The sequence below is a fragment of the Chelonia mydas genome, chromosome 24, assembly GCF_015237465.2.
Source record: "Chelonia mydas isolate rCheMyd1 chromosome 24, rCheMyd1.pri.v2, whole genome shotgun sequence".
Lineage (NCBI taxonomy): Eukaryota > Metazoa > Chordata > Testudines > Cheloniidae > Chelonia > Chelonia mydas.
In genome coordinates this window covers 1,729,761-1,744,405 of record NC_051264.2, presented here as the reverse complement: position 1 = coordinate 1,744,405, position 14,645 = coordinate 1,729,761, and the positions used below count along the sequence as shown (strand labels likewise).

General features: G+C 62.4%; 1 protein-coding gene and 1 non-coding gene across 2 annotated transcripts in view; both read left to right on the top strand.

The window, feature by feature from the left end:
- The first annotated feature begins 246 nt into the window (after positions 1–246).
- Positions 247–318, top strand: TRNAM-CAU. Its single transcript has one exon. It is a non-coding gene; the product is annotated as a tRNA-Met (tRNA).
- A 5,982-nt stretch (positions 319–6,300) lies between these two features.
- NPR1 (natriuretic peptide receptor 1) overlaps positions 6,301–14,645 on the top strand; it is a 30,646-nt gene continuing 22,301 nt past the window's right edge. Inside the window, exon 1 of the mRNA XM_037883156.2 lies at positions 6,301–7,124. Within this exon, the coding sequence (XP_037739084.1) occupies positions 6,431–7,124 (694 nt within the window). The 5' untranslated portion in view covers positions 6,301–6,430. The remainder of the gene's footprint in view (positions 7,125–14,645) is intronic.

The following is a 14,645-nucleotide window of genomic DNA, read 5'->3' as shown; positions in this document are numbered from 1 at the left end:
AATCACAGGCTGGCCCGGGGCGGGACCGAGACGGGGCCGTTGGAGCGCTGGAGCGCCGAAGGCGTTGTGGTCTCTGCGCGTGCCCCGAATGGCCTCGCTCTGCAGGGACGGGTAATGACCGCTAGGTGGGGGTGTGCAAAATAACGGGCGGTGGGAGGCACACAGGGCGCCGAGTGCGCATGCGTGGATGTCGAGCGCTGGAACGCACAGCTATATGTAGAAGTTTGAGGCCCGTTATGACCATGCAGCAGAGTGGCGCAGCGGAAGCGTGCTGGGCCCATAACCCAGAGGTCGATGGATCGAAACCATCCTCTGCTAGCTTGTTTTTGTTGGGTTTTTTTTTTAGTGCAAGGGCCCTATTTTACTCCCTGGGCATTTCTTCCATCATGCAGGCCTTTGGCTGTGACATCATCGCCTTGAAGGTGTTCAGGTGCAACATCATTGTCAGTGTAACTGAGCTGCGGTGTTTGGATGTGATGTCATTGCACTGGTGTTTGGGTGTGACATCATTGTTCGGGTGTGACATCACTGCCCCGGTGTCGCCGTGTGACAGCGTCTGGGTGTGACACCATTGTTCGGGTGTGACATCACTGCCCCGGTGTCGCCGTGAGACGGCGTCTGGGTGTGACATCATTGTTCGGGTGTGACATCACTGTGTCAGTGTTGCCGTGAGACGGCGTCTGGGTGTGACATCATTGTTCGGGTGTGACATCACTGCCCCGGTGTCGCCGTGTGACGGCGTCTGGGTGTGACATCATTGTTCGGGTGTGACATCACTGCCCCGGTGTCGCCGTGTGACGGCGTCTGGGTGTGACATCATTGTTCGGGTGTGACATCACTGCCCCGGTGTCGCCGTGAGACGGCGTCTGGGTGTGACATCATTGTTCGGGTGTGACATCACTGTGTCAGTGTTGCCGTGAGACGGCGTCTGGGTGTGACATCATTGTTTGGGTGTGACATCACTGTGTCGGTGTTGCCGTGAGACGGCGTCTGGGTGCGACATGGTGGTTCCTGCGGTTCCCGCAGGTGATTTCACCGCAACTTAGAGCCCGCTGGAGCTGCTAAACAGGCCATGAAGTGACCCACTGCCACGGTGCCTGGGCTAAGGAGGGAGGGAGGTCAGCAGGACCTGCACTCCAGACCAGACGGGGGCAGCGCCTCCATTCCCCCTCGCAGAGATCTCGGACCCTGGGATACCAACTCGTGCAATTTTACCACCACAGTGGGTGGGTTTTTTTCTTAAAGCCCCAGCTCCTGGAATCAGGTGATGGCACCAAGCATCTCAGCTTCCTTTTAAAAGTAGTAAAACAAGCTTCTAGCCCTCGTTGCTGAGGAGAAAAGCTGGAAAACACGGCCCAGAAGGCTCAGAACCCAGAAGGCAAATAACACAAACCCAATTTAATTTATTGATTTAAATCTCATGGGTTTTGGAAGCCTTGACTCATGATTTGTGAACACCTGGGGGTTGGAGAAGCTTCAGGCAGGGCCAGGGCAAGGATCCTGTTATTTATTATTTATTTATTGGCTGGTATCATGCTGGTGCCTTGGAGCTCCAGCCACGGACCATGTGCCTATGGTGGCAGGCGCTGCACTTTCTGTACATTTTGAATTGACGGCTAAACAAGTAGGAGAATACAAATCTGCTTTAGATGGAGACAGAGCCACTGATGAGAAAGTGAGGGCAGGAGATTGGGGGCAATCAGATACTTGTAGCATGGAGTGGGTCCCAGATAAAACCGGGGCCCCATTGGGCTGTGTGTTGTACAACCATCAAAGAGAAACAGTCCCTGCCCCAAAGAATCTGCAAGCTAAACAGACAAGACAGACACTCGGGCTGGGCCGGCAGCCTCTTTCCTACCCTGTGAGAATGTTGGAAATACTGAAAAATGTTCCCCTCCCAAACTGGGGAAAAAAAGTCAAAATCTTGACATTTTTCACCAACCAAAAGAAATCTGAAAAAAGCCCATTCTGTTCCGGTCACTGGCAATGCGTCGATTCAATTGGCGTAAACATCCAAACAAGACGTCGTTGCAGATCAAACGGCTCTGAAACGTTTTGTTCAGAAAGATCGGAATAGGACATGTCGAGCCTTTCAGCGCTTTTCCCCCCACACGAACGTGTTGAGCTGGGAGATCCCTCGCAGCCGGCCCTGTTCTGTCAACGGGTTCGGGTCTCATGAATTGGCCTTTTCTGGCAAAAAAAGTTTGTCTAAAACTTCCCAACTGGCTGGGATCCCGCCCGCGTAAGCTCTGTGTGTCTGGTGCCGACAGACCTCTGGGTGGCGCCGGGACACCACAGAACATCTGCTCAGTCCAGCCTGTGGATGCCCCTTTGCTCCAGCTCCTGGCATCCGAAGTGCCAGCAGCTGGGCATTGAAAATGGCCACGTTGGGGGCTTCTTCCCTGGGCATCTCCATGGGGACAAGTGGGACTTGGGAGCATGGGGGACCGTGGTAACTGTGCCGGGGTTAGAGAGGAGCCACGTAGACGCAGCACTGGGGAGAGGTAAATCGGGGTGGGGGGAGTGAAGTGCATTGTGTCACCCAACAGCCGCCCCCCCGGCTGGCAGGGAACGACATTCCCATGCTGCACCCAGGGGCGCGCCTCCGGGAGGGGCCCAGGGGCCGAGGGGGCTGGGCTTGTGGAGAGCCGACGCCAGTTGGACAGTGGGGCACCGGGCTGGGCATCTTCGTTCCCCCTCACCCCACCCCCTTTAATCAGGAGGAGAATCTGCTCCCAGCTGTCCTGGGCTCCTGGCCACTGACCTGGGCCCCAGGCTGGCTGTCGGCAGGACCAGCTGGCAGCCGAGCCTCTGATGCCTGCCCCCGTGCCTCAAACTCCCCCTTCTCCCGGGAGTGGCTCCTGCCTGAGCCCATCTCCCCTGTCCCCGGGGCCCAGGCGGGTTGGATGGGGTAAAATCGGACAAATTCCCTGCTCAGTAACCGGCTCCCTGGAGCCGTCCGTCACGGGGGCAGCGCCGGCTGATCTACAAAGCCCAAATAACCAGCTCTCCCTCCCTCAGCCCCCCCCCACCACCACGGAGAGTGACGTTGGAGTCGTTCAACCCAACTCCAGACGTTGGAGCCCCCCCCCTCCGGCGGCTAATGCTGCAGGCCCCCCCCGACCCAGCCTCAGGGTCACCTCTGCAGGCTGGGTGGGGGCCACGGGGGGGGATCGGGGGGCGGCGACGCACTCTCAGAGCCCATGGGGCTGACTTCAGAGCAAGCAGGGCCTGTGGAGGAATGGGCCACACATCCCACGGCGCACCCTGGAACGAAAGACCATGGCAACCTGACCAGGGATCTCAGAGCACGTGGGAGCTGTGACATCACTCCCAGCACCACTCCTGGAAGAAGGGTTGGTGTCGTGAGGATATTTCATTTGTGGGGAAACTGAGGCAGGGGGAGGGGAAGGGGCTCACCCACGATTAGTCAGTGGTAGGCACTCAGAAAAGAACCCAGGAGTCCTGTCTCCTAGTCTGTTACTCTAACTACTGGACCCCACTCCCCATAGATGGGAAGAGAACCCAGGAGTCCTGGCTCCTAACCACCCCCCGCAACCACAAGACCCCACTCTCCTCATGCAGTCAGGGTAGAACCCGGGGGTCCCGGCTCCCAACCCCCACCCCATTCTAATAAGACCCAGGTCCCCTCATGGAGACAGGTCCTGGCTCCCTCTCCACTGCTCCTTCCACTACACACACTTTCCATGCAGCATGGGCCACGCTCTTCGAAGCCTGCTCAGCGTTATCTACTCACTCCTCTCTCTAGCACTGGTACTGCTCAGGGTGCTCTGAGTTCTCCCACTTCCCAGCAGTTTGCAGTCCCTCAGAGGGGAGGGGGCGACTTTATTAACTGTCTCCCAACATGCAGCCCCCCTCTTGAGTGCAGGGTTGAGGTTGCATTTAACAAAGAGCTGCCTTTCTCCACCTGCTTTTCCCATTCAGCCAGGAACAAATTCTCCCCAGACAATACGGACCCGGCGGTAACTAGATAAACGCCTTGGAAACGAATTTACTTCTTTCAATGGAAAGCCCATTTGCATGGCAAACGCTCCGGCTGCCCGTTGCTGTTAATAACCTGCCCTGACACAGGTTCCGGCCTCGCTGCGAAGTTATTGTATCTCTGCCTCCCCCAGCCAATAATTGGCTCCATTAACTCCCTGTCCTCTAATGGGGGATTGGCGGATTACGGCCATATCCGTGCCCCGCTGAGCCTTGTGGCACATTCCCCGTGTCGCTGTAAATAAACTTCCCCGGGGGGCTAGTCTCTGGACTGCAGTGGCAGCTAGAAATTCCAGCCAAGATCGGGACGCCTGTTGCTGCAGACACAGCCTGGATAGACTGGCTCTCGGAGACCCCGATGCCCCAGGGCAGGAGGGTAAAGGCTCACCCAGCAGGGTTGTGGCAGACCAGAATTACGTCCTCTTGAGTCTCAGACCAGGGCCCCTCTGACTTTCCTGGGCTCCTCTCTCTGCTACCTCCTTTTCAGCACACCTGAGGTAGGAGGTAGCCGCCATGTCTGCTTCCCGGCTCTCCAGTCCAGCCCCACCCCCCACCGCCATGGGGCCCAATCCCCCTCTTCCGCAGCCTCGCTCATCACCGGGGGCGCTCCTGATTTGCCCCGGGGCGAGTGAGCACCAGGCACTGAAGCAGCCCTGTGGTCTGCATGCCGTGTCTGTGTGTGTGTGTGTGTGGCCCCTGCGTGTCTCTCTGGGGCAGTGCTCAGCCATGGGGTGCAGGTCTCGGAGTCCCTGCAGGCTGCCTTTGTGCGCGGCTCCCCTTGAGGGACCCCTGCCAAAGACTGCCCTGGACTCAGTCCTGCCAGCCCCCAGTGCCCCAAAGCACCAGCCAGCTCCCCCAAATCATGAGGTCGGCTCCTCGGATTCCCCTTTCTGGTGCTGGGGCTGTCAGGGCTGCCCCTCTTTCCCGTTCTCCAGCTTATTCCCTGCACTCACAAGGGCCAGAACCACACTTGGATTTCACACGTGAGCTGAGAGTCTCCTGACTCCAGGAGCTGGGGATTTAAGAGAAAACACCAAATATCATGAGACAATCACAAGAGGTGGTGATGCTGTACGTCTGGGTGCAGTAATGGCCGAGGCGGAGAGCTGCAGTGCTCACAACTGCCCCCAGGAGGCGAAGGAGAGCTGGAACCTGGGGCCAGTGGGGGGGGGGACCCAGCAGGATCAGGCCCCACTCCCCTTCCTGCCCCGGATCGGGCCCCCACTCCAGCGTCCATGGAGGGCTCTGGATGCTTTATTTTCCTCAGCCCCGCCCCCACCCACCCCCCTGGCCCTCCTCTGCTCCCTCCGCCCATTGTCCCCCCCAGCCCCTTCTCCCCACCCCCGTCCCATTGCCCCCCACCTCTGCTCCCCGGCCCCAGCCTCTGCTGCCCCCCACGGTCTCCATCTCAGGCGCTTCGGGATCCTTTGGCTGCTTGCTCTGTGTGAAGTTTTATAAGCAGGGGGAGCCGGGAGCGTCTCCTCGACCCCCCACCTGAGGCCTGCCACCAACTAGGCCTCTGCTCACCCACACGCTGGCCGTGCCCTCGCCCGGGCCCCGAGAGCCCCAGGGCAGGCGGAGGGACGTGGGGGGCACCAGTTCTTTCCCTTTCACCCCCGGGCGGGAACGCTGCCCACGTGGGAGGAGTGGGGCAAATGGCGGGATCGAGCCACGCTCCCCAGTGCGGCTGGGAATTGCCCTTTCCCCATGGGGCCCTCCCCCCGCCCGCTCTGTCCCCCCGCCCCCCACATCTCATCCCACCCTGTCCCCGTCTCTGCCCGTTGGGATTTCCCTACACCCCCCAACTTCCCTCCCCCACCCCGCAGTGGTCAGCAAGTTACAGGCAGTGTTCCCAATTTAGTCGTTTTCCAACCCGCCCCCCCCCCCAAGCCCTTCCAACGCCCCCTCTCATTTCAGTTCCCCCATGGGCAAAACATGAAAAACCCCATCCGTGTCCGGCAGCTCTGCTCAGTCCTGGGGGCGACCAGCGGGGGGCCAGCATCCATCTCCTTCCCCCCCCATCGAGCTTTGGAAAATCGCCCCCCCCCCGCACCCCTGCCCTGTCCCCTCCCTCGGGCAGGTGCTCCCTGCCTGCGCTGGGGGGGTTCTGGGCAGGAGGGGGTTAAGGAGCCGGGCTATGATAACAGCCCTTTTGTCATTGAATGAGGGGAAGGAAAAGACTGCCTGCCTGGGAGATAATCAGTCCCTTTCGGCACCGGGAAGCGAAGGGAAGCGAAGGGAAGGGAGCTCCCAGCGGCTGGAGCCCAGGGCAGCGGGGGGACGGGGCGCGGAGGGGCAGCGGGCGCGGGCAGCCTCGGAATTCCGGCCATGGTCCCGGGGCAGCCCGCCGGGGTCTAGGGGGCTGGAGCGGGGGGCTGCGCCTCGGGGGGCTGGGTCGGCCCGGGGGCAGCGATGCGCCGGTGACGCCATGCGGTGGGCGCTGGTGGTGCTGTGCGGGGTCCTGTGCCAGCTGGGCGGGTCGCGGGGCCAAGGGGCCAACCTGACGGTGGCCGTGCTGCTGCCGAAGCATAACATGACCTACCCGTGGGCCTGGCCCCGCGTGGGCCCCGCCATCTGGCTGGCCATCGACCGGATCAACCGGCAGCCGGACCTGCTGCCGGGCCACACGGTGCGCTGGGTCTTCGGGAACAGCGAGGACAAGCACGGCGTCTGCTCCGACCGGGACGCCCCCGTGGCCGCCGTGGACCTCAAGCTGGCCGACAACCCCGACGCCTTCATCGGCCCCGGCTGCGTCTACAGCTCGGCGCCCGTGGCCCGCCTGACCAGCCACTGGAAGCTGCCGCTGGTGACGGCTGGGGCGGAGGCCCACGGCTTCGACAACAAGGAGGACGTCTTCGCCCTGACCACGCGGGCCGGGCCCAGCCACCGCAAGCTGGGCGAGTACGCCGTGGGGCTCCAGCGCCACTTCAACTGGACCCACCGCGCCCTGCTGGTCTACTCGGACGAGAAGCTGGACGACCGGCCCTGCTTCTTCGCCATCGAAGGGCTGTACGTGCAGCTGCCCACCTTCCGCAACCTCACCGTGTTGGACATCTCCTTCAAGGACGGCGACGAGGCCAACTACACCTTCCTCATCCAGGAGATCAAGCAGAAGGGCAGAAGTAAGTGAACCTCCCCGCCCCCCCTTAGAACGGCTGCTTCCAGGGACCCCCCTGCCCCACAAGCCCCCCATGCAAGATCAGTCCATCTCCCTATTGCAACGTCCTCCCGCCCCGCAGCCTTGCCTGCCGCTTCCATGCGACTTTGCCCCCCTGCTCTGCGGTGCAGCTTCTCACCACAACACCCCCGGCAACACCCCCGCATGGCACTCTTCTTCAACCGAACAATGCCAGGGCCCCCAGTGCAGCGCCACCGCCTTAACGCACCCCCCCAACGGAAACGCTGCCCCCCTTCTCCCAGCCCCCCACGTGGAACAAATCCAGCCCCTTGGATTCCCAGCAGGCCGGGGAGAAAGTTTTCTCCAAGTTGCTTTGTGTTAACTTTGTGGTGTACTGCGGTTCCAGCCAGCCCAGCGCAGGGTCTGGTTCCCCAGCTCCCTGCACACGGAGCGGGGGAGCCAAGCGGTGTTGGGGGTGGCTCTGAATTGGAAAAGGCAAGGAGCTTGCTGGGATGGGACTGACGGGTTCAGCCGCCCCTTTGAAATGTACAACCCTCCCCCCGGGCAGTGAGAGAGGGGAACTTGGACAGGACATGTTGGGGACCCCTCCAAGCCCAAGTCTAGAGCCAACGGGAGTCTGGCTGCAGGGAGATGGGGTGCGTTTGGTCTGCTCCCATCTGGCCCCGGTTTGGGGAATTCTGCTTGGGGGTTTGAATCTGACCCCAGCCAAAGCCACTCGAGGTGCAATCCACCCGTCAGGTCCCCTCTAATCCCCCAGGACAGGACCCTTCTCAACCGTCGGGTCCCCAGTGGTCTGTCCCAGCAGCAGGGGGCTGGCTCCCCGTGGGAGATGTAAGGGGCTGCAGCTCCCGTGGGACAATCCCCCTGCCGGAGTCGTTCCCCAGCTACTGCAGAGTGCAGGGCAGCTCACTAGCTCGGGGCCCAGCACACAGCCCCTGGGGCGACCCTGCAGGGCCGGGGGATTTTTGCTGAGCGTCTTTCATTCCAAACTCTCCATCTTCACCAGCGCCCCAGGCTGGCCACCAGAAGGCAGGTGGGCCCCAGCCTGCTGGGGTGCAGCGGGCAACTGCAGGCAGAGCCCAGCCTGGGGCAGGGGCACCTGCTGGGGAGACAAGCTCTGAATCCCCCCAGTCCAGATGACTCATGTACACATGGCTCCTGGCTCTAGGGGCCTGATCCAAACCCTGCTACAGGAGGAGACATTCCAAGGACTTGGATCTGGCCCTGACAGCATGGAACTGGGCTGGTGCCTTGGCTCAAACCTGCACACTGGGGAGGTGACCCTCAGATGGGCCGTGAAAGTTGTCCCCCCCCCCGCCTCCCACCATGTGTCCAGCCGGACCACGGAGCCCTGGGCATGGGAATGTCTAACTTTCCAGCTGGCTCGGAGACGCGCTGCATGCCCCGGGCGAGCGTGTCTCTCTGTGCGTGTGCGAGTGCGGAGACGGATTGATTTGCAGGGCGCCTGGAAATCCCTTTGCCATGGAAAGGTGCGGAACTGGGCCCTTGACAGAAAATCTTCAGTTTTTACATTTTGTGAAAAAAAAAACAAAAAACAGATACTGTAGAACCTCCTTTATCCAAGCCCCCGTTATCCGGCGCTCCCTCGGGCAGCAGGGCTCGGGCTTCAGCTGTCAGCCCCGGTTCGGCTCCTACGCAGAGCTGGATAATGGAGGCTCAGATAAACGGGCTTCTGCTGGGTGTCCCTAAAACCTTGTGTTCAGCTGATACCTGTGTGTACTGCGGCTGGGGACCGTGAGGTCAGCACTTCCATTTCACCATGCGAAAACATGGCTATGCGGGGTTTGTATTGGAGAATGTTGGGTTTTTTATCACAGAAAACTAGGGTTCCTGGCGATTAGGCAGCCTGCGTGCTACACTGTCTCGCGCGTGTGCATGTGTTTGAGTGTGTAGTGCGTGTGCGCATGCAGAGGGATGGATTCAGACCGGTGTGGATTTGTGCGTGTGCTTTGGGGGGCGGTTGGGGCAGGCTGATGGATCGCCTCCCGTTTAGGGTTTATTGGACCCGGACCCTCACTGGATTTCTAGCCCACCGACTCCTGGGCACCTGGCACTGAAAAATCGTAGCCCCAACCTGCTCCTTGCTCCTGCTGGACAAAGTCTCTGCCCCCGTGGCCCGTCCCACAGAGCCAGCTCCTGACCTGGCTGGGACAAAAGGCAGGAGACCTGGCCCTCTGGAAGTCAACGCTGCTATGGCAACCCCTGGCCTCACCTGCCTGGCTGCTCCCAGAGGCCTGCCCGGCCCGGGGCTGCGCGGTACAGCAGCGAGCTGCGTCAGCACCTGCCCTGGGTTTGTGCCGATGTCATTCAGAGCAGGATCCGGCCCCGAGGCCGTGAGCTCTGTGGGCCAGGGGCCGTCTCCGTGCTGTGTCTGTACAGCGCCTGGCACCGTGGGGCCCGATCTGGGACCGGGCATCCCAGCGCTCCCCGAATACACCTAATGACAGCTGGGAGGAGCCGGGGGTCAACAGGCGATGGCTCCAGCCCAGGTCAGAGCAAGGCAGGAATTCCTGCGCGTGGGGAGGGGAGTCGCTGCTCGGATAGCCGGCAGTGGGGGGAGGGCTGGGATCAGCAGAGACACCCGCGGTGGGGCAATAGCCTGGTATATTCAGCCTCCCTGTCTCCGCCCAGCTGCCTGGCTCCTGTGGGGCCCGGCTAGGAAGCCTGATCCTGGGTGACAGAGCAGCCCGTGACCCCCCTCCCTTCCTGCACAGTAGCCAGGCAGGAGGTGCGGATCCTTGGAGGGACAAGGGGGGAGGGATCCCGCTCAGGGAGTGGAGCGGAGTGATGCCCCCCCCGCCCATCTGACAGCCGGGAACCCCAGCGCCATGGTGGTGGGCTTCCAGTGGAGACGCTGTGATAGCTGGAAGGGAGAGCACCCGTGTGGCTGGGCCGGGGGGCAGAGCCAGGTGATGTTACTCGTGGAGGATTTCCTAAGGGTGCCAGTGGATCACGGCCATTCTAACCCTCACGTGAGGGTCGCGGCTTCCTCCCAGGGTGCGAAGGACTGAGGACTCTGCAGGGGTGCTAATTAATGTCATTAACCCTCCCAGCCCAACCTCGGGGCTGAGCATCTACCATCGGGGCCAGATTTACCAAAGAGCCCGGCCCCCAGCTGGCCCCCAGCATGCCGGAGCCTTCTGCAGGGGAATCGTTTTGAGACTCTGGCCCTAGAACTTGCTCAGTCCCCAAAAAGCAGCCATGTCTGGGGTGGGCCTTGGCAGCTGCGTACCAGCCACATGGCAACGCTGCCAGATGTTTTAAGACAGGAAGTGAAGAAGACTCCTGTAGTGGGGAGTCCAGGGAGGCAGAGGCAGGATGCAGGCCAGAATTAGGGGTGATTACCTTGTCTCCAGGAGGAGGGGCACTTCCATGTTTGCAGCTGCAACTTCTTTAGCGTTCTGCTCCCCTGGGTAGGCGTGGCAGTGCGGGATTCCCACCCGAGCTCGCAGAGCAGCACTTGTGCCGTTTATACAGGGGCGCAGAGCCCATTTACTCCCATCCGCCTCTTTCTCTGCTTTGTTTCCTAACGTGTGGGGGTTTCTGTATGCCTTCCACAGCTCACCCATGTGTCATGGGCCCCTTTGTGCAGGTGCCGGGGCTTGTGCAACAGGAAGTTCCAGGTGGCCCTTTAAGGAGTGCCTGGCCCTTTAAGGGGAGATGGGCACAGCCCCACCTGTGACCCACTTAGTTCACCTCCCCAGGTGGATACAATGAGCAAAGTCACATGATTGGCAGGTCAGGTGGCTAACTCAGTCCTCTGGGGGTGGAAATAAAACCAGGTGATCAAGAAGGACCTTGGGGGAAGTGGGGTGTGAATGTGAACGTGAACCAAGTCCCGTCCCGGGGGCTCGCAGAGGGTTGGGGGTGTAGGCAGGAGGAGCCAGCAGAGAGAAAATTCTCTAGTGGGAAGAAACCACAGCAGGTCCAGGGCTCAGCTGGGGAGGAGTTTGGGGGTTTCTTGGGAACTTTGTGATTTGCCCCAGGAAGGGCTGTGACCTGACCCAGGGAAGCCTGTGGTGACGTTATTCAGTAGCTCTAGAAGGGGAAACTGAGGCAGTGCCTAGCCTGGAGCCAGAGTGGCTAGGTGTGGTACTGCAGTTCGCTCTGGCAGGCATGGCTCTGTGGCAGGAGTGGGAGAGACCCACAGCTAGATCTCTACTACCCGCTTTAAATCCACAGCCTGGTTCCTGGGTTTGCTCTGGATTTGAACGGGTGTCGCTGAGCCTGGGATCAGGTCTGTTGTGTTTAAAGAGCTGTAGTGAAGCCCCAGGTCCCTGGGCCGGATCCTCAGCTGGGGTCAACAGTGCTGCTCCATCCATTGGCTTCAACGGGTACTGTCTGCCAAACTCTGCCCGGCTGTGCTAGGCCTGGGGCTGGAGCTGCCCCGATGGGCATGAGATGAGCAGTGAGTTCAGCGGCGCTGGGCGCAGCGTGGGGGGCCCCCGGGGGCAGGCTGGCTGCCCGGGCCCTGCGGCGCTGGGCACGGCGTGGGGGGCTCCCGGGGGCAGGCTGGCTGCCCGGGCCCTGCGGAGCTCTGTCTGTCCCTGGTGTCTGTATTTCACGATGTTCATTCTGTGTCTGCCTGGGTTTGTTTTGTCTCGTCGGCTGCTATTTCTGGGGCCTGGCGCGCTCCCTGCCCGGCTTCGCGCTCCCTCCAGGGACCTTTCCCGGAGCCCGTCGCTGCTGCTGGAATGGGCAAGGAGCAGCCCCATGGAGCCTCGCTCAGCCCCGCGGCAGGGGGATGGTGGGGTGGCCCGGGGCTGTGACAGCCCCGGGGCAGGAGCTCTGGGCTGGCTCTCCCACCTCTCTGCTTTCCCCCCAGCAGGAGGCGGTGTCCTGGGCAGGGCGCTCACCCCCTCCAAAGCTGCCCCTGGGAGCAGCCACAGGAGATGCCCAGCATCAGGGGCACAGGGCCCCAGGCTCTGCCCACAGGGCAGGGCCGCCTTCCACCCCCTGCCCTGCCAGCGTGCCCTCGCCCCACCCGGGACGGACCCCTCCAGGGCCTGTCGGTCTCCCCGCGCTCGGAACGAGCTGGGACCTTGCCCCGGCCAGTCTCCTCTCCCCGCCCTGCGAAGGAGCCGGGCCCGCGGGGCAGGGCCGGGCGCTGGGCGAGCTCCACGGATAAATCGCTGCCTGGAGCCCGGGCTGGAGGGGAGGAGGCGCCGAGTCAGCACAACAGGAAGCCTCAGGGCTGGCGCCCTGGCTGCGGAGGGGCCGAGCGTTGACTCGGCCTGGCCGGGGCCCTGCTGACAGAACGCGCCCCCCTGACCCCGGCCGCGCTGGCTGACCCGGCGGCAGGGAAACAACGCGCCGGGCTGCGCGCGGCCGGAAAATAACAGGATGTTCCCGGCCAGCTGGGGCCTGGGGGAGGGTGGGCTCCGACCCCCTCCCTGCTCCCCATCCCTTGGGTGCTGGGCCTTTCCGCGTCTCCGCCAGAGCGAGATCGCTGCTCGGCTTCCTGGCCCCGCGTCTCGAGCGGCCCCAGCCCGTCAGTGCCGGGCGCTCATGCCGGCATCGTCTCCGGGGCGGCCCCCGGGCTGGCTGGGCTGGGGGCGCTCTGGCCTGGCCCTCGTGGCACGGCTGCCCCCCGGGCACAGCGGGTGTAAGCAGCGCTGCGGATTGCATGCCCATGGGCACAGGGCATGTCCTGGCGGTGATTGGGCTGGGCGGGTGCCACCCTGGCTGCTGGCACCAGTGGGGGACTCTAGGGCTAAGCACCTGGCATGGTGTCCCCGCATGTGCAGCCCACCTCTCCCTTGGCCTGCTGTTGCTGAGACCGGTGCCAGCCACCGGGACAAACACCAGCTGTTGCTAAATAGATCTGGGTGGGAGGCTGAGCAACCGGATGGGCTGTCTCTGTTCACAGCCCTAGGGCTGGGGCTTTGCCTGGGGCCCCACCTCTCCGACCGGTGCCCCCCGCCCGGCCCAGGCGAGGATTGTGCCAACCGGGAGAGCGGGCAGGGGGCTGCTGCCCACAGCTACAATTTTATGATCTACTTAGTCCTGCCAGGAGGGCAGGGGCCTGGACTGGACGAGCTCTCGAGGTCCCTTCCAGTCCTGCGATTCCATCCTATGGGGGCTCCCACCCGCCTTTCCAGGCAGGGAAGTGGAGTTTGTTTCACACACTCATTTGTGACCCTCCCAGCAGTCCTGGGCGTGCCCCCTTCATGGTGGGGGGAGATTGGGGCACATGCAGGGAAAGGGACCTGCCCCCAAATCAGAGTGAGCTGGGGCTAGAACCCAGGAGTCCTGGCTCCCAGTCCCTCCCCTCCCCTGCTCTAACCACTAGACCCCATGTGATGCAGCAGGGAGGGGGGAGTGTTGACCTGGGAATGTGGCAGGGGAGTTTCACTGGGGTGGGAGACCTGAGAGCCTGTAACCTGAGCCGGGAGGGGGAGGGGGAGGTGACACCTCTGCCAGGGAATGTGAACAGAGGCTGCAGGAGGGAGCCTGCTGGGGGGGTTAGTTTCAGTTTGGGGCTGGGTGGAGGAACGCAGGGAACCCCAGGGCTGGGGTCTAAGCTCCCTGCTCCCCCAGAAGGACTTGACTGAGGGGTCCTGGTTGTACCCACAAGCTCTGTTCTGGAACGTGTTCCTGTTGTCCAACAAACCTTCTGTTTTACTGGCTGGCTGAGAGTCGCGGTGAATCCCAGGAAGAGGGGTGCAGGGCCCGGACTCCCCCACACTCCGTGACACCCCACTCCCCAGCCAGAGTCAGGGAGAGAACCCAGGAGTCCTGGTTCCCCATCCCAGTCATTATATGGCACTCACATCCAGCGGTAGGAATAGCACCCCCCACCCCCATTCACCGTCAACCCTTTTGTGGTGTGTAGCTCTGGGCACCTGGACAGCCAGGCCGAGCCCCCTCCCTCCGGCGCTGGCTGCGTCCTGGGGACCTGGCACGGCCCTGGCCCCTTGTGAGGCGGGCTGGGGAACAGCTCGTTAAGCTCAGCTCCTCCCGATTTCACAACCTCGGCGTGGTGTGAAGGGCTCCCGGGGGAGGCGGCTCTGGCAGCTCGTGGCCGGGTGGGGCGGCGTGGGGGGGCCCTATTGTCTTTCCAGCTCAGCAGGGGAGGAATATGGAGAAAAGTGCAGGCAAAACCCTGGGGGTTTGGCTTCCTGGCCGTGCCTGCCAAGCACCTGGACCCCGGCTCTGGCGGGGGCTAGCAGCCAGCCCTGGTGGCTCCTGGCTACTCCAGCCCTGGCCTCTGCCACCAGGGGGCACCGTGGGACACAGGGCAGGAGGAGGGTGGGTGTGTGTGTGAGTGTGCATGGCTGGCTGTGTTGGTCCCAGACCGGCCCCTGCGACCGGCCATGCCCCACGGGGCGTCCCTGGCTCTCTGCTGGCCAGCCCGCCGGAGGGGGTGCCGGGGCTGGTAACCTGCCTGCCCAGCTCCGGTCCAGCTGCTTCCCCTCTGGCAGCAGAAGAGGGGGGAAGAGGGGTGTGTGAGGGTCAGGGCAGGATCTCGGGGCGCATGGGG